At 34.2% G+C, this 19,825-nt stretch overlaps 1 protein-coding gene across 2 annotated transcripts in view; it reads left to right on the forward strand.

Moving 5' to 3' along the window:
• ABCD3 (ATP binding cassette subfamily D member 3) overlaps positions 1-19,825 on the forward strand; it is a 75,974-nt gene that overhangs the window by 24,338 nt on the left and 31,811 nt on the right. For both annotated transcript variants that reach the window (XM_082688739.1, XM_082688740.1), the window contains 4 exons: positions 1,402-1,438; positions 8,020-8,118; positions 11,883-11,971; positions 18,985-19,054. In XM_082688739.1, coding sequence (XP_082544865.1) covers positions 1,402-1,438; positions 8,020-8,118; positions 11,883-11,971; positions 18,985-19,054 — 295 coding nt within the window. The remainder of the gene's footprint in view (positions 1-1,401; positions 1,439-8,019; positions 8,119-11,882; positions 11,972-18,984; positions 19,055-19,825) is intronic.

A 19,825-nucleotide genomic window follows, 5' to 3' on the forward strand; every position in this document is an offset into this window, starting at 1 on the left:
TGGCTTTCTATCCTTTTTCAGTGACCCTGGTATCTTATTACTGGAAGTATTCATTCTACAGATTGTTGGAGCTCAACTAAACTAAGCGTTGAACATAGAGGGTTGAATAATATATGCCCTCAAGAGTAGATGTGAAGTTGTGCTACCTAGATTCTCCTTCAAAGAAGGGCCTACTGTCCAGCTGAAAGGAGTTGGATCACCAAGTAACCCTTTCTGGACACACCTTAAGGTCTGCCTTAGCTGCAGAGCCACCTTCCCTGAGCTCATGACCTCCCTGGAGCAGCATGGGTTTGTAGACTGAGCAGTCTACAAGACCTGGCTGTTTCAGCCTTTCACAGACTACTCTGATGGACAATACTTGCTACAGGGCTTCCTGCCTGATTGAAATTTTACTGGACCTGCTTCACAGTTTTAGCTTTCCTTGCCTTCATTTCATAGGTGTTGGTCCGCAGTAAACATTTTGTATCCCAGGTACTACCTTATGTTTATTTTGGAGAGACCAACCTGCAATAGCTCCTGATCTCATGAAACTGACTTACTGGGAGGAAATACCAATCAAACAGGAGATTTAAAATGATATCAATGTTGTACAGAGCATAGGGTGCTATAGTAGTGTGTTATAAAAAGAACCTAAGCCTGCTTGTTACATTGTTAAGGGAGGTAACCTGGAATAGTGGTCAGACCTGGGTACAGTTGCCAAATTAATCACTTTGAGTAGCATGAACCATACCACTAACCAAGCCAGTTTTTAAATTTGTAATGTGGTCTTCCCTGCTTTAGGCTATTAATCTGGGATTGCTCACATGGCTAGGAGAAGAGTCCAAGCAGCAAGAGAGAGAGGGCCCAATGCACATTTTTCAAGCCCTTGCTTGCATCAGTTTGCTATATCCCATTGACTTAAGCAGTTCGCATGGCAAACCTTGATTCAAAGATAGAGAAATAGATTCCACCTCTCCATGGGGAAATTTGTAAAATGAGTGTGTGTGTATTAAAAATTACTAATATGATGCTTGATATGGTAGTAGTTAATATTTATTAATCACTTTTTATAAATAATATTGAGTAAGGGACAAGTGGACTATTTTATTTAATATATTCTTTTTTTTTTAAGATTTTACTTATTTTTGGGAGAGAGAGAGCGAGCGAGTGAGCACAAGTGGGGGGAAGGGCAGAGGGAGAAGCACAACTCAATCCCAGGACCCAGGATCATGGCCTGAGCTGAAGGCAGATGCTTAACTGACTGAGCCACCCAGGTGCCCTATATTTAATATATTCTATCTCTGTATGATATGAAAAAGAAGGAATTCACTTGGAGAATTTGGTGTATTCTTCTGATATCTTAAAACAATTTTTATGATGGGAACACTTTGCAAATAAAGCTCTCTTTTCTTTTCTCTACAGTAAGAAAAATGGAAAACCACCATTACAGAACAATGAGGTAAAATTTTAAGTACTTGATTCTTTGGGATTTCATGTATTTATTTTATTTATTTTGTTACATAATTTTGAAGTTTTATTTATTTATTTTAGAGATAGAAAAGAGCCCATGCGTGAGCATGGTGGGGGAGCAGAGGGAGAGAATCTTCAAGCAGATTCCCTCACTGAGTGCAAAGCCCCCTAGGGGCTCGATCCCAGACCCATGAGATCATGACCTGAGGTGAAACCAAGAGTCAGAGGCTCAATATACTAACTAAGTCACTCAGGCGCTCCTTGTTACATAATTTTGAATCATAATTTTAGAATTAGAAGGGAACTTAACTATTATCTTTACTCTACTGTATATTATAGCAGTTCTTTTTGAAATAGGATTTCTTCATAGGTGACTTCTAGTATTTACTTGAATCTGTTCATTTGATGAAGAAGTACCTAGGAGGCAACCATTACCGTATTAGTTCTAGCCCATGATGAGATTAATCTTCCCCTCTGCTCTCTTAGTGATTGATTCTATTTTTGTCTTTTGTAGCCACCTAGGACAGGACTGCTCTATTTTTTCTAATTGACTCTCATTGTTTGAAGATAGTTGTATCTTCTGAGTCTTTTTTTTTTTTTCCATGCTAAGCAGCCCCTCATTCCTTCAAGTTTCTTAATCTGTCATGGTTTCCAGTCCTTTTTCAATTCTGTATACATTTTTAAGGACCTATACTGCTTAGTTTCCCTAGACATTATTTTTAGTCTAGAACATAGTTGTCCAGATGTCTGACTGGGATGGAAAGCATCAGCACTATTACAAATATCTTGTTATGAAAGCCATATTGTTGAAATTCAGCCTAAAATTGCTTTTATTTCTTTAGCCCTAACTGCTGTTTACATTGAGTTGAGTTATTATAAATTATAACCTTCAAGTATCTGATGAACAACTATGTTGGCAGATTGCCTGTAACTGTATTCATTAGTTGATATCTTTCTTTCTTTTTAATAACGACTTTACTGAGATAGAGCTCAAAGACCATAAAATTTATCCATTTAAGAATACAATTCAGTGGTTTTAGTGTATTCACAAAAGAGTTGTGCGGCTAACTAATTTTAGAAGATTTTCATCTTCCCAAAAAGAAATTCCATGCCCATTAAAAATCACTCCTTGTTGCCCTCTTTTCCTAGTCCTTAGTAACCAGTAATCTGCTTTCTGTTTCTATGATTTGCCTACTTCAGACATATTCTATAAGAAGAGTCAGATAATATGTGGTCTTTTGTCCCTGGCTTTAACTTAGCATGATGTTTTTAAGGTCTATTTGTGCTGTTGCATGTATCAATACTTCATTTCTTTTTATTACCAAATAATATTCCTTTGTATAAATTGACCACATTTATCCATCTGTCAGTTGAGGGAAATTTAGGTTGTTTTCATTTTTAGGCTATTATAAATAAGGCTGCTATGAACATTCATATGCAGGTTTTTGTGTGAACCTGTGTTTTCATTTCTTTTGGTATATACCCAGGAGTGGAATTGCTGGTTCATATGGTAACTCACTTGATTTGTTTTGAATAACATTAGTTTATTCCTATATATGGCAGCTTATTGGATCTGTACTAATAGTCTATACTCTAGTATGTCTGTACTGTTAGTGTAATTTTGAATGTAATTCTAGCATTTAGTATTTTAGTAGAGGTCATTATCCATAATTTAAATTGGCCTTCTCTTTTTTCCTCATGATTGCTGATAATATTGAGTGTGTAAAGGACCAAAGAAATGACTCTGGCATCTCTTAATCTTTGTTTGCTTGCTTATTTTTGGTTATGGTTTATTTGGTTATGATTATATCCAACATAGCAAAATCTGGTTCATATTTCTTATTAAGGACCACAGTAATTTTATAAGAAACTTCAAACCCTTGAGTAATTTATTAATTCTTTCATTAAGTCATTCTCTCAACAAATATTGATTGAACCCTCTTAAATGCCTAGTTATTGGTTTTGGCTCTGGGTGTATAGCAGATATAAATATAAGTCCCTGCCCCTGTGGAGCTTAGAGTATACATGTCAGTGAATATACTTAAAAAAAAAAAAGGACATGACTTTTATTCCTAGGAAATTCATGCTAGCTTCTAGTGTTTAGTGTCTCTTAAATCTTTCTACATCCTCCATATAATGTCTGTTCTCTGAATATCGTGGAGATTGATAAGAAAATTGCTGTTCTTTAGTTTCTGTGATCTTTTTCTCTGGCTTTGAAAAATGGGACAAGGGATGCTTTTCTTCTTGTCTGGCATATCTCCATCTTCATAATCTCTCTTACCTAAATTATATCTGAGTAATCAAACCTTAATTATCTTAGTTATAGCTACCATTTGCATATTATCAAATCTTCAAATTCTAGGGCATCATTAAAACTTGTCAGTACAACTAAATTCATCCAGTGATTTTTTTTTTAATCTATTTTTTGTACAACTTCTTTTAGCATATACTTATTTGCTCATTGTATAGTATGAGCAAGATAACTTTAGGTTAGATTAAATTTTGGACAAAAAGAAGATATAATATAGTATGTACACTTACAGCACATTTGAAGACTTTATAGGAAGTGAATGTACATACACATATACATGTATATGCTAAAATGAAATCTGGTAGGATTATGTGCCAGATATTAACAGTTGGTATCTCTAAATGGTAGGTATAGGCTCCTTATTTTTGCTAATCAGAATTTTCTAATTTTTCTATAGTTAATGTGTTATTTATGAACACAGACAGATAAAAAGGGAATTTTTTTATTGAACTTTTTTATAATGTTTGGTAAGATGGTAAAGTTTTCACAAGACATGAGATTTAGGAAGGAGAGAAAGATTTAATAGAGTTAGTAGTGTAAAGAGGTAGTTGACTGGATTTAAAAATACTTAATTTTGATGGTAGTATACATGATATAAAATTCAAAATAAACACTGCTGGGGAACTATAAACTTAGATGGGGAACTTAGCATTCCTGTGCATATTTTATACTGATGAGGTGTGTGTATGTTTGTATAACTTTTAGAATAATTTTTTTAAAGATTTTATTTATTTATTTATTTATTTGACAGAGAAAGAGATCACAAGTAGGCAGGGGGGGGGGGAGCAGGCTTCCCACTGAGCAGAGAGCCTGATGTGGGGCTTGATCCCAGGATTCTGAGATCATGACCTGAGCCTAAGGCAGACACTTAACCACTGAGCCATCCAGGCGCCTCAATCTTCATAAACCATATAGGTAGAATTATTTTGCTTATTAAATTTTATAAGTTGATCATGGTAAGTATCATTCTACTTTCAGCATATTTTTTAGGTCCTATGTTAATGTTTATGTTGATAGCTGTAGATCTAGTCTGTTTAACGGTTTGACAGAATTCTGTTGTATAAATAGGAGCTGCTTCCTTTTTATTGTGTAGAATTTTCATTTCATAAATTTTGTATAGTTTATATAATTTCATTAAGATGCATATTTAGGTTTTTGATTTTTACTATAATATAAATAGTGTGCAGATGTTTTTTCATTTATGTGTTTAGGCATATGTGCAGGAATACCAGTAGGATAAGTACCTGAAAGTAAATTTGCTGAGTTATTTTACAGTCTGTGTGCCTTTTACATTTTGATAGGGTACCTGGGTGACTCAGTTGGTTAAGCAACTGCCTTCGGCTCAGGTCATGATCCTGGAGTCCTGGGATCCAGTCCCACTTCGGGCTCCCTGCTTGGCAAGGAGTCTGCTTCTAACTAACCTCTTTCCTCTCATGCTCTTTCTCTCTCTCTCAAATAAATAAGAAAAATAGTTTTAAAAAAACCATGATAATAGGTGCTATTATAGATCTACCTAATAGTTGTGTTGATTTACACTTTCTCCAGCAATGTACAGGAATGCTTATACTCTTGTCAGCGCCACATGGCTTATTATTTGTCGTTTCAAAGGTCTCTCTCCGTTCTAGTTCATCTCACTTTTCTAAGTGGATTGACACTTTGCCCTTTGACCTTGTTGCCTCCTGAATGTTAGGTACATTATTTTCTGTTTGCAGTATTTCTTTAACTATTTAAATGGTCTTTATCTAATGATTTGCTTTTTCTGTAGTTTACATTTTAAATTTATATCCTTAAAGTGTTTTTTTTTAATTTTTAAAGAAATACTGGAAAGTTCACAGGTAGAGGAAAGTCAGTTGTGAAATTAAAATGAATTCATTGGAGAGGCTAGTTGTGTTTATGAAATATACTGTCTCTGTAGGTACTCTCCGTTAGATTTGGTTTCAGATAAGAATTTTATTAGTGTCAAGAATGGTAGAGTGTCATGGTATTTCTTCATCCTTTCTGAGCCAGCCCTCTAGTTCAGGTGTTTCTTTGCAGACTATGCTGTAATGACTTTAGGAAACATATATGCAATTCCTTCATGGCCTGAAAGGTAATGGAAATCAAGTCAGGCTTTCAGACAGTTTGTGATTTAGAAGTGATGACAATAGGAATAGAAATAAAAGAGGAGGAAGAATTACATAGCATGTAGCAGTTAATATTTTAAATTCCTTCAATGTGATTTTCTTATAACCTTTTTTAAACCTTCTTCATTGTTTTCCCTAGATCATTTCTTGAACGCAGCTAGACGCTAGAAGTAGGTAATCCTCTGTTTAAGTCAGAAGGTGGCCATTTTATTATTACTCTATCTATTCAAGGGTGTTCATTACATGTGCAGTGGGGTAAGGTAGGAAGGCAGTGATAGGAAAAACTTGAAATTAGTAAAAGTAAACTTGAAGTTTAATTTTCTTTTTTTTTTTTTAAAGTACTTGGTATCTGTTGCCTTATCTTTGTTTTCTTCCTGTATTTTCTCGGTTTGGGGAAGTAAAAGGGAGGATTTTGGTTGAAGTTGTAGTGTTTGGCTTGAAGAAAATAGGCTGAAGTAAATATACTGTGAGTAGTGCTTTTGGCCTGTTTCAATTTCTGGTGTGTTCCTGTCATTCAAAACAGTGCTTGGGAATATTTATTGAATGAATGAAGGAACACATGCATGTGTGATTGAAGTAACTGGGCCTCTAATTCAGTAGGATGAGGTTTGCAACCTTCATAAGGTTTCAAAGACCTGAACTCTGTTATAAGAGTTACAGGATAGACTGATTCTTACCTTAGTCTTCCTGATCTAACTCTACACACACAATGCCTTCTGACTTCTTGATCTATGAATCTGTAATGCATTCAGTGCCTGTTAGGATCATATAAATATTAAGCACTTAGCAAAGTGTCTGACATATAGTTGGTAGCTTATTATTGTTCTAATTCAGTATACAAACTATTCATTTCAGGTTCCTCAACTTAGATAAAACTTACACTAAAGTTTATCTAATTACAGAATTTACTAAACCATGGGTATTTATCAGGTGCATAGTATTTAACAAATAAGGGAATTGTGATTATAGGAGTTGGGGGAGGATCTCAATAGGGGGGTCGCATCCTTCTCGTGTCTGTTTCCTGTTGCAAGAAGTTTCTCCTGTATGTTCTTCTAAACAGTTCAGGTGTAATGAAGTAAATAGCCTCTAACATGTCCAAGTTATGTCACTTTTTCTTATTCCTTCAAAAGAAATGTCTGAGGGTGATAAGATTAATTACTGCTTTTAAGTTTCTCTGGTAGTTTCCCACTACACTGACTAAATAAACTTTAAATCTTTACTGTGGTTTTAAGGGTCTGTCTTTTGTAGGTCTTGTCAACCTCTTCAGCTTCTCTTATTTTTATTGTTTTAGCAATTCTACTGTCTTGTTCTTCAGTGTGTGCACTAAATTTATTCTCGACACTTGGTTTTGTGCTTGATGTTCCCTGTGCTTGACTACCTTCCTTCCCTGAGGTTATCACATGGCTTCACTTTATTTATGTCTCAGCTTAAATATCACCTCCCCAAAGAACTCTGGCTTGTCATTCTGTCTGAATCAGTCTTTTGCTCATGGCCCTACCTAATGTATCTGTAACAACTTATTGGTTTATTTTTATCTGTATTTATCCTGCTAGAATGTGAGCTGTAGGAGTGAAGAAACCTTGTCTGTCTTTGAGTTTGAAGAAGAGAGAGTGAATTGGTAGATTGCATACTGGAAATGCTAAATGCTAAATCTAGGAATCTAAATGTTTCCAGTAATTTCTATCAGCAAAATTCCTGTTCAGGATTTTAAAAACATTCTGCTGTTAATCAGGAAGTGGATAATAAACAGTCAGTAAGTACTTAACATTTCTGATGTTAAGTATCTCTTTGATCTCATCTTCTGCTACCATCCCTTGCTTTATAGTTCCAGTCAGACCGGCCATTTTGTTGCTTCTCAAGCAATTAAATGAGCTTATACCTTGGCATTTTGTACTTGCTGTTTCTTCTGCTTGCAGTATTCATCTCCCAGATACTTGCATGGCCCCAGAACTTCTCACTTCCTTATTTAGTTTTTGATAACATCTTATTTTCTTGAAAGCATATTTGAAGAGCAGTGCAAGTTAGCACTCTCTAAACGCAATATCCATTTTGATAGTTGTTATTACTGACTTAGGTGAAATGTGGTTCTTTAATATTTCTTGTTATAAATATCTTAATTTTTTTGTTTTAATGTAGAAAGAGGGGAAAAAAGAGCGAGCTGTGGTGGACAAGGTGTTTTTTTTAAGACTCACACGGATTCTGAAAATCATGGTTCCTAGAACATTTTGTAAGGAGGTAAGTCTTGAATTATAATGTTAAGTGTCTAACTTTTAAGCTCACGTGAGATCAGAACAATAAAATTAGAAAGCTTTTGTTATACTACAGATCAGATGTTTTTTTATGTAGGTAATAAAGACTCCTATCATGTTTTTTTGTGTAGGTAATAAAGACTACTAAATTTTTTTCTTTAAATTGTCTGTTATCCTTGCAAGTACCCTTGTTGTTTGGTGCCAGATTTTAAATAGTTTCTTTCCTCTTGTTTATGAAATAGGATTTCATTATATTTTATTTGAAATATTAGACTATTTCAGTGCAGCTACTCTAAATGGTGTTGTTTTATTATAACTAAGTTCTATTAATAAAAACAAGATTAAATTTAGAAAGACAGACCTTTTTATTACATTGAGATCTTCATAAGTCACATTGATATGGAATATGTTTGAAGGTTGTTCTTTCATATTTGATTAAATATGTTTTGAGATACCCAGAATGATATATGAATTCTTCCAGTATTTTCAGGAGGTGAGCTGGTTTTAGGAATAAAGTTTTTATATCGTTTCCTTTGCCCTTTTACCAAGATTATCTTTATCATTATCTGAGGAGTACTTTTAATGATTAAAAAATAAGATAATGCTGTGTTCTCCATCTTTAATCACCTTTTGTAGAACCAGAAATATCATCACCTTTGTCTCTTTACTCCCCATACTTCATCCTTTCAGCCACTGGTATTGGGTCATTTTTCGTTCTAAACATTCTTAACATGGATTTTGTAGTGTTCGTTGTTCTCACTTCAAAGAAGCTTCCCTTTTTAACTTCTCTGCCAAATTTATTTTCTTGAAATGTAATGTTTTCCATTGTTCCAATTTTAAAAACCATTGGACTTACAATCTATTAATAGCAACAAAAAGATAAGATATTCCCAAAGTACTGTAATCCTCAAAGAGAACCCATATCTCCCTATCACACTGGACTTGCTCTCTTTCTCCCTCATTTCTGCATCATGGCTTGTATATTCCACCCTTACCAGCCTCTAAAACATAATTTAATAACTTTTTTTCCCCTAATAAGATAGAGATAATACATTTTCCTTGAAGAAAAGTTAGAAAATGCAGATAGATTTCTTTTTCCTTCTTGGTGCCTCTTAACCTCTCACTCAGAAATTCTATCAGTATTTCAGTGTCCAGAATATATTTTAATGAAAATGAAATCACACCGAGACTTTATAAATCTGCTCCCTTCTTTATTTTTAAATATTTTCTCTTTGTGTTTCTCTTGAATTAGTCTTGCTTTCCATTCCTACTGTTCTCACTATAGTTTTCTTACCTGGATTATCATCATCACTTAATTGGTCCTTTTGCCTCTTCTTGTTTTCATAATAGTCTTTTTTCTAAAACCCTAATAAAAGCATTTGTCTTCTTTTTTTCTTGTAGGGTAAATCACAACCTAACTTTGATCTTTCTTTCACTATCATCTGCTTAGAAGAGTTTGCAATTTTGTCATCAGACTGTGTACTCTTATGCTTTCATGACCTCATGTCTGTGACATCTGTCCCCTCCCGCCAACAAAAACAGATACTTATTAAAAAAATAGCTTGATGCTCATTAATTTCTTTAAGTTTTCTCTTTCTACAACCCACCTGATTGAAGAATTCCTGTTTAAAATATGATCTTCTCTGGAAAGATTTACATATTTCCCTCTTAATCCATTAAGAGTTCAGTGCTCATTTGACTTTTTAGCAGATGCTAATATGAGATTTTGCATAGATCTCTGGGAGTTAGTAAGGGAGATACCAGGGCCTAACTTATCCAACCTCCAGCTTTCTCTAGGCCCAGCCATGCTGCAGAGTCATTTTACACATGATCTTTGAGAATTATAAAAATCCAAGTTTAACCTCAGTTCACTGGGGGTTTCACTTAGAAATAAACTCTCATAGAAATGACAGAAGATTGGAAGTAGGGATAGAGAGACTAACCAATTTAGGAAATAAAGAAATGATAATGTTGCATACGAATAAATGGAAGTTCATACATATCATGAGGTGAGGGGCTGCCTAAATCAGTGCAGTTCTTTGGTTTCTGACATATTCCACAAACCCATTCATCATGGAAATAGTAGTGATTCTAAGGCCATCCTTTGTAGAAAGGCATTTCAGGATTGTCAGTAATCAAAGTTTGCCAGATTTTGCTAAGACAAGTAAAGTTGGTACTTATTTTAAGGAAAAATTAAACTGAGAGCAGAAAATCAAGGCAAAATAAACAATCTTTGTCTGGTGTTACCTTTATATGTCAAATGATTAATTTAGGATTGAGACTGTATTTAAGGTCTGAATTAAAAGTTAGTATTACAGTTAAAATGACATCTACAGATACTGTTTATTACAATTAAGAGGTTCTTCTGTTGCCAGTTGAATACCTAACTTTCAAACAGGGACTAGATTAGGAAGATGGGATCTTTGTTTTCTGGCTGACTTGGGTGTAGCACCTATCATTGCTCAGTCACAGAAGCTTTCTTTGACATTATCTTTTCTTGTGGCTTCATTATTCTGTGTTTATGACTCCCTGCCTCGACTACACCTACAGCACTATACTTCTAGTACCTTCATATTTTTTAACAAAAATATTTGTTTTGCAAAAATTACACAAGTAATATTGCAGTTGCCATGCAGCACCATCATTTTGAGTTTAAATATATTATCCAACAAATGTCCCTGCTGCTATATGCCCTCTTCCCTGACTTTAGCTTGTATCTTAAGGTCATTATTCTTCCAATTTAGAAGATTTGAATAGGGTCAGCTTTGAATGCATGTGTGTGTGTGTGTGTGTGTGTGTGTGTGTGTGTGTGTGTGTGTTTTAGAGGTTAGAGGATAGGTTCCCATCTCAGAGAGAGAGAATGGACTTCTGACTCAGCCTCTCATCTTTTCCCCTTGGTAAATCCATCTTCCACAGCATTGCTTAAGTAATGTCAAAATGACACTTTTTAATATTTTGTTCTACCTAGAGGCTTGCAGTAGTTTAATATTGCTAAAGTCTGCTGGATATGCAGTACTGTTATTCATATGGTTTCAGTCTATTTCCTATTTCTCATTAAATCCTTTATCTTTTTTAACTCATAATTGTCATGCTCTCCTTTGTTTTACTTGGTCTGTTTAATATATTTCTAACATCATAATCCTCTTCTGCCACTGAGGCTTTCCTATTCTGCCACTTGTTCCACGAAGTGATGCAAATATACTTACCTACTATGCTGTTTTCTCATTTTCTGTGTATAAATTTTCATCACAAAATTGAGGGCAGGGGCAGTATTAGAGATTTTTCCAACAAACTGAACCAAGTTTATTGCATTAGGCACAATTTAGCCTTCAATATTTGCTTAACTGTACATTAATAGTTACTATCATTTTTTGTTTTAGACTTCTATATTAGAAATCTGAGACAATCACAGTAAACTGTGATTCAGGTAATTGAAGTTATACTACTACCTTCTAGTATGAAGACAAATTATTTGTAGGAAGACAAATTATTTGACCTGCCTGGGATTCACTTTTGAATTCTGGAAGAGAAAGTTAGATTAAATGATATATATGTCTTTTTCATTTATATTATATTTTTAAATTCTTTTAAAATTATATTTAAAAATGGCCTATACGTAAAATGTCAGCCATTGTATTAAAGCTAGAATAAAGATTTGAATTTAGAAATAAAAAAATCTTTGCCAAGGTAATGTTTCTTTTAACTTTTAAAAATGCATTTATTTAATTTACTATACCTGGTTTATTTTAGACAGGTTACTTGATACTTATTGCTGTTATGCTGGTGTCTCGAACATATTGTGATGTTTGGATGATTCAAAATGGGACACTCATTGAAAGGTACTTTTCTATTCACCTTCCTCCTATATGTACAAAATACTGATTTGTCTCATATTTAACATTATCTTAAGCAAAAATTAGATTCTCAATTAGGTATAAATATTTAAGTCAAATTATGTATTTGTTCATTTACTTAACAGATGTTTATTGAGTGTCTCCCATGTGCCAGGCATCCTGCTACTCTGTGATAGGGATATACTGGGGAACAGGAGAGACTTTGTACCAAGTCCTGCAGAGCTGACAGTTTTAGAGAGTTAGGGACAAGGAAACAAATTAAAATGCAGTATAATTGCTGGAGCAAGGGTTAAAAAAATCACCAAGTAGGATGTCTAAAATTAATGAGATAATTTGGAGGAAAATATCAAAGCACTTCAGAGAATCATATTGAGAATGTTTATTAGAAGGAAAAAAACAATTTGTAGACATTTCCTTCAGTTTCTGAAGGTAGTGCTTTGTACATTTTTTTTCATTATAGTCTTCGTACATATTATCATTATAATTGATAATTTTGAATTTAAAAACTTATAGTAACAGTTGGGATATTAACATTTATCTGTTAAAGATTTTATTCCCGATGATACCAATTTGAATGTTAGAGTAAAACATTTTTCTTGGAATTCTCTTTCCTGGCATGCAGTATTTTATCAGAAAATTTCTTAAAGTACTTAATCTAATAACTTTTTGAAGACACTACTTAAAATTTTTGAATGCTCCCAAATTTTGAAATAAAGTGCTTCCCCCCCCCTCATATTCTTGATTTGTTTCTTAGGATTTGTAGGATGAGGAAGAACGCTTTATGCACATGTTTTCTGACTCATCTCTCTTGGCAAATAGAGAAAGTTATTTGCATAGGACTAAAACCCTAACTACATGCTTCAGAACACGTGTAATTGTGCAGGCTTTTGTATTTAATACAGCTCTCCCTGAAACCTGTGGTCAGTGCCCTGCCTTTTTTTTTTTTTTTTTTCTAATTGTAGTAATATGTGAACAGCTTGAAAAGGAATTCATGAACACAGCTCAATGTCAAATAGTGTTACTGGAAACACATCACTTCTCTTCCCCATTCTTGTACTTGTAACTGCCATTCCTGGAGCCAGTTGTTTTCTTTTCTTTTTACTGTTCATCTGTACCTCTGTATTTCAGTGTAACTTGTTTATTGTCCTAAATTTTTCAGTTTTAGAGAGTATGCATTTATTTCCTACTTTGAAAGATGAGAATTAGCTCTTTTACATTCCTACCCATGACCACGCTCATCCTCTTAAGTTGTTTTATCGCATTTTTTGTCGTTAGAATTTATTGTTTACGTGATTTTTCATGTTTACTGCTGAGCCACATGCTGTATTTTGGTAGTTTCTTTGATAAACAACTTTTTGTTTTTCCTGGCATTTGAAAATTGCAAGTTTTTGTTTGTGTACCTTAGTTCTTTGCCTACTTCTTACTAATTCGGCTTAAGCTTATTTGACAACATTGTAACATCTTCTCAGTATTGTAATATGGTCATACACACTAGGTGATCTTTTGATTTTTGTCTATTACCACTGCACCCTATACCTCTTGTTAGTTTCTTGTCTTCCTGCCCTAATCTGTACTGATTGCACCTTAAGCCAACTAAAGAGCAGTCCACTTTGAATTTTCTTTAATTATGATCTTGGGAGTTTCTTTTTTTCTTTTCTTTTCTTTCTTTTTTTTTTAATTTTTTTTTTTTTTTAAGATTTTATTTGTTTATTTGACAGAGAGAGAGCACAAGTAAGCAGAGCAATAGGCAGAGGGAGAGAGAGAAGCAGGCTCTCTGCTGAGCGGGGAGCCAGCCTTATGTGGGGTTCGATCCCAGGACCCTGGAATCATGACCTGAGCCGAAGGCAGTTGCTTAGCCAACTAAGCCACCCAGGTGCCCCCATCTTTTTTTTTTTTTTTTTAAGATTACTTATTTATTTATTTGACAGAGATCACAAGTAGGCAGAGGGGAAGGCAGAGAGAGAGAGAGAGAGGGAAAGCAGGCTCTCCACTGAGCAGAGAGCCCGATGTGGGGCTCAGTCTCAGGACCCTGAGATCATGACCTGAGCCTGAAGGCAGAGGTTTAACCCACTGAGCCACCCAGGCACCCCATCTTGGGAATTTCTTGTATCTTTCTCTTGTGCATTAAATAACCTGTTTTCTGAAACCTCTGTCTTACTTTTTCTTAATTTACTTTATCATTTTGGCATGTACATTGTTTTTCTGAGAAAGGGCACAATAGAAGTAAATTTTTGAGACCTGAACCCTTATATTTGATTGATAGTTTAGCTATATTTATACAATCCAACTTGGAAACCATTTTTTGTTAGAATTTTGAAAGCATCACTCTGTTGTCTTCTGTAGAGCTCAGCAGTTCTCAGCCTTGGTTGCAGGATGATTAGAATCATCTGGGGAATTTTGAGAACCATTAATACCTGGGCCCACCCCCTAGAGATCCTGATTCAATTAGTCATTAGTTTTTGAGATATCCCAGGTGATTCTAATGTGTAGCCATGGTTAAACACTGCTAGTCTAGTTGCTGCATTGGGTATGGAGGTCCACTTCTGTGCTGCTTGCCCTTCCTTAATGGTGGGTCTCTTGTTAGAGCCCTGTGGAAGCTTTTATGATCGTTTGTTGTTGTTTTGGTGTATTGCTGGTGTTTAGTATTTTTACTGAATGTTACTGTGATTTTTTTTTTTTTTTTTTTTTTTTTTTTTTTACTGTGCTGGGCCTAGGTGGGCTCTTTTCAATTGAAAAACTCATTCTGCATTCTGAGAAGTTTTCTTGTGCTTTTAAAAAATTCTTCCTCTCTTTTTTTTCTTTATTTTTTTCTGGAATCTTTACTACTTGAGTGTTGGAACTCAAGTTATAATTTCCCTACTGTTTCATCTCTGACATTTTATTTTCTAGGAAATTTCTTTTTACTTTATCATCCAGTGAATGTATATTGTCATCATTTTATTTCTAAGAGTTATCTTTTTGTATAGATGTTCATTTTTAGAGCAGTCATTCTTGCAAGTGTGTGCTTTTTTTTTTTTTTTTTTTTAAGCTTCCTGCATTGTTTGTGTTTTTTCTTGGTTTTTTGTTCTCATTTTTTTGGTTCATTTTAGAGGCTTTCCTTAAGTCTGTCACTCTTTCCCTGTCTATTCGTCTTTAAAAGTGAAGGGGTGGGGGTGCCTGGATGGCTTAGTGGGTTAAGCCTCTCCCTTTGGCTCAGGTCATGGTCTCAGGGTCTGGGGATTGAACCGTCCATCGGGCTCTCTGCTTGGCAGAGAGCTGACTTCCCCCTCTCTCTCTGCCTGCCTCTCTGCCTATTTGTGATCTCTGTGTCAAATAAAATAAATAAAATCTTTTAAAAAATTATAAAAATGAAGGGCTAAAAACTTGCTAGAAGCCAACTTGAGGACTTACTGATTGTTGGTTTTCCTGAATGGTGTTTGACGAGAGTCTGGTCATTTTTGTGTATGTGCCCTAGTGTGGAATCCTCTTAGAAATTCCAAGAAATTTGTTATAAACATAATAGAAGTGTTTATTGGTTGCTGCTAGCATATCAGCTTTGGAAGATCAATTTTACTGCTAAGTTCTGCTTATATAAGCTGTGTGCATAAATAATTTGAGTCCTTTGTATACGGTAGAGAAGACATATATGTCCTTTTATATGATTATAAAATTTTATATTTTTTCCTTTGATAACTTTATTATCTAAGTACCCTATCTATTAATAAAGATATGGGATCCCCCAACAATACAAAATATAAGTGTATTATATATATAATATATATATAATGTATTTATACAAAATATATTTTGTTAATAACAAAAATATGCAGTTTATATCTACTATAATCATCATATTAGCTGTCTGTGTAGAAAGTCACATATTGCATATAAAGAACCGTCTACAACCTTGGTATAGTGTAGAAGAGTGGTTTATTTTTTAAACTTTACTTTCCACATTTTATGATTTCATGTTTTTGTAATCTAAAAGAATAATACTTACTCTTCTAAACTAGGCATTTCCAACTTTAATTGAATAGATGCTGATTTTAATTTTCTCATAGTCTTAAATGCCCTGGAGAAAATGCACTGCCGAGAGTAGCATGAGCCAACCTATAATTTTACTAGAGTAATCAATTTGTTGAGTACCCAGGGTTTTTTTTGTTTGTTTGTTTGTTTTTAAAGATTTTATTTATGTATTTGGCAGAGAGAGAGAGAGAGATCACAAGTAGGCAGAGAGAGGGGGGGGAAGCAGGCTCCCCGCCGAGCAGAGAGTCTGATGAAGGGCTTGATTCCAGGACCCTGAGATCATGACCTAAGCCGAAAGCAGAGGCTTTAACCCACTGAGCCACCCAGGCACCCCATTGGGTACCCAATTTTAAAATTTAGATATGACATAAAGAAAAAATGAAAAAAAAAAAAGTAGAGTTTCTAAAAAACATTATTTTGATATTACTAAACTTACAGAAAAGTGCAGAAACAGTAAAAAACTTCCATATACTCTTTTTTTTAGGAAAGTTTTTTTTAAAGAAAAATTTTTTTAAAAGATTTTATTTATTTGATAGAGGCAGAGAGAGATCAAGCATGAGCAGTGGGGAAGGACAGAGGAAGAAGCAGATTCTCCACCAAACAGGGAGCCTGATGTGGGGCTTGATCCCAGGACCCTGGGATTACAACCTGAGCCAAAGGCAGATGCTTAAACTACTGAGACACCCTGATGCCCCACTTTCATATATTCTTAACTCATATTCATCAATTGTGAAGCAATCATTTTAACATAATTTGTTAAATTTCTCCTTCATAAGTAGTTTTGAGCTTCTGTGTATGAGATCTTTGATACTTAGTTAAATTTAACATTTTTAAACATTGTGAATTCATAATTTGGAACAGTTTTATTTGAAAAACAACACATTGCTTTAACTTGCTACTAAAGCTACATTATAAATTGGTTGTGCTTTTTTCCTTTCTGCTTTTTCCAAAGAGGTTTAGATTCATCTATTTCTGCTTACAAAAAAAAAAGTGAAAGAAACACATTCTGGTCTTTAATGTACATTTTAATATCCTTTACATCTCTTTGGCTTATTTGTTAGTGGTGGCTAAAGACTTTGGAATATGGGCAAATTTTAATGGGACAGACTTCTTTCTTCAAGGTAGACACTGGAAATTTCCATGATGTGGAGGAGAATCCTTCCTACCTGTTGCTGTTATAATGTACTTATAAAGATATATTTTATTTACAGCCTTTTGCCAACAAGCATTTTAAAATCACGAAATCATCTTTTATAAAGATCCTTATGTGTTTTAGAAGTAATATGATATAAACTGTAAAATTACTCTTTATTATTATTTTTCTTTTGCAGCGGAATAATAAGCAGAAATAAGACTTTATTCAAGAAACCATTTTTTAAATTTATAGCTGCCACTCCAATGGTAAACTGTTGCTGAATGATAGCATGTGATTCACCAAGCTTTATAATCTTTGTGTGTTTCACAGCTTGGGCAGCACTAAAAGCACTTTGGTTTTATGTGAAGTTTAGTTCAAACAAGTTTAATCTAAACCTCTAAACTTTTTGTACTGTCTTAAGTGCTCTTGTTTTTAATATTCTGATTTCTAGAAAAAACATTTTTATGTGGTTCAGTTTTAGGTATTTACTAGCTCAACTTAAACTTTAAAAACAATTATTTAGCAGTTCTATCAAAATTGGACTACAGATTTTTCTATCCGTCTGAAGTAGCATTTCCCAGAGTATGTTCCAAGGAATGCCAGCCATGACAGAGGAAATGATACCTGCTGTAAAGCCCTTTCAGAGAGTTTGAATGCACAAGTTTTATATTATGTTAAGGTCTTTGAGGTCTTTTAAAAAGACATTTGTTAGTTTTGCTTAACCCAGGTTTTCTCAAACTTACTTGACCGTGCATCTTTTTTTGCTCTAAAACACCAGCTAACATTACTTGGCATTATTCCCCTACTCCCTCATAAAAATCAGATTATTTCTGTATCATATACCATATCTTCTTTTCTATGTGGAGCTAGGTTTAAATCATTTAGCACAATACTTTTCAAAATATATTTTACTGACACTCATTGAAAAAAGAGTGTATGATCAAATAAGTTATATCTTTTTAAAGATCATAGATGTATGGTACTCAGAGATCCTTTACTTATATGATATAATGGTTTTCAAAAAGTAGTAGAATTCTTAACTTTAAATAAGTTCTTAATGGATATTTTTAGAACAGGTAAATATGTAAAATACATTAAAAAGGTGAAAGAGGAGTTGGTCTAGTTGAAGTGTGTTAACAGATCTGAAGCAGCTAGAGAACCATTCAGAGGCTCTGGTGAACCCCACTAGTCTACTCTCTGATCAGTGATTAGTTCTAGTGTCAGCAGATAAGGCTCCATGGGTCTAATCCCACTGCCATCTGTTTGGGAAAATGTTTTTAGGATGCAGCTAGTCTCATTCTTGGCTGTTTTTCCTCTGCCATAGCAGAACACAGTAATTGGAACAGAGCTCTTCTGGCCCACAGGAGCTTAAAATATTTACTCTTGATCTTTTACTCTGAGAGTTTGCTGATCTGTCATTGGGCTATCTCTGCCATTAGTTCATACAAATGAGAATCAGGGTATTAAAATATTTGAAAACAAATACTAGTTTATTTCATCCATAATAGCCCATTTCTGGCTCTATAAAGTTGTTAATTGTTTTGCCATCTAAATCCCTTTTGTGGCAGCATGAGTCTTTCTTTAAATTACCATTTTTTATGAAGGAAAAGAACTAAGGAAATCATTGTTATTTAATTTTGCCATTCATAGAGTGATGTTCAAGAAGCCTGTTTCAAATGTCAGATTTCAAAAGTTGGAAACCCGTTTCTGCAAGAAGATGTTTTTTGGCATCTTTTTTTCTTACTGAATCTTTTGAGTCAATAAAAACTTCCAAGAGTAATTTTAGAGCTTTACAGCTTTTCTTAGAGTTCGATATTGCTTCTTTTGCAACTAATGCATTGCATGTGGTGGTTTGCAGTGGTATCATTGGTCGTAGCAGGAAAGATTTCAAGAGATACTTATTCAACTTCATCGCCGCCATGCCTCTCGTAAGTGTAATTCTTTAAAAAAAATCTTTACATAGGGAAAAACTTGGATCTACCTAGAATCTTCAGAGATTTTTGCTTAAGTTTACTTTAAAGATTTATGGTACTAAATTCCTATCTCAAGTTTGGTTTTATAACTTAGAGCAGAATTTTGCAATGTAAACCTTTTTACTAGATAGTAAAAAGGGACTGAAGTTGGGTTTAGTTTCATTGTATACATATGTGGATGTATCCATATGTGTTGTTTTGTTCTAACCTTTAGGCCAGGATTTCTGTGATGTTTAGTAGCATCCCACTTGATGGCAGTAGTGCCCCTCCCCCCAGTTTTGACAACCCCAAATGTCTCCAGGACATTGGCAAATGTCCTGAGGTGGGTAGGGCTTGGGTAGGTGTGGTGGCAAAATCACTCTGAATGGAACCATTGCTTTAGGCCCTAAACTATTGGAGTAACTTGAACCACTGATGTCATTTAAGTGAAATTAGAATTTAGTATCTGAATTTATTAAAAATAAAGGTCAGTGTTTGGTTTAAATCATAAGTGATATTCTCAGCTTGGTTCTTTCTTTTATTGCTACTACAAGAATTTAATTATTATAAATATGAGAGTGAAAAACTTGATTTTAAACTCCAGCTAATTAGAGAATATGTCAGAAATTTAATAAAGCATGAGGATACATGTACACGGTTTTTAGACTTTAGAAAAAGTTGAGATAAGAATTGTAGATGTCATTAAGAGATGGAGATTCAGTGGGCAACCATTGTTTTCTTGAGAAA

This window comes from Mustela nivalis, assembly GCF_964662115.1.
Source record: "Mustela nivalis genome assembly, chromosome: 10".
Taxonomy (NCBI): Eukaryota; Metazoa; Chordata; class Mammalia; order Carnivora; family Mustelidae; genus Mustela; species Mustela nivalis.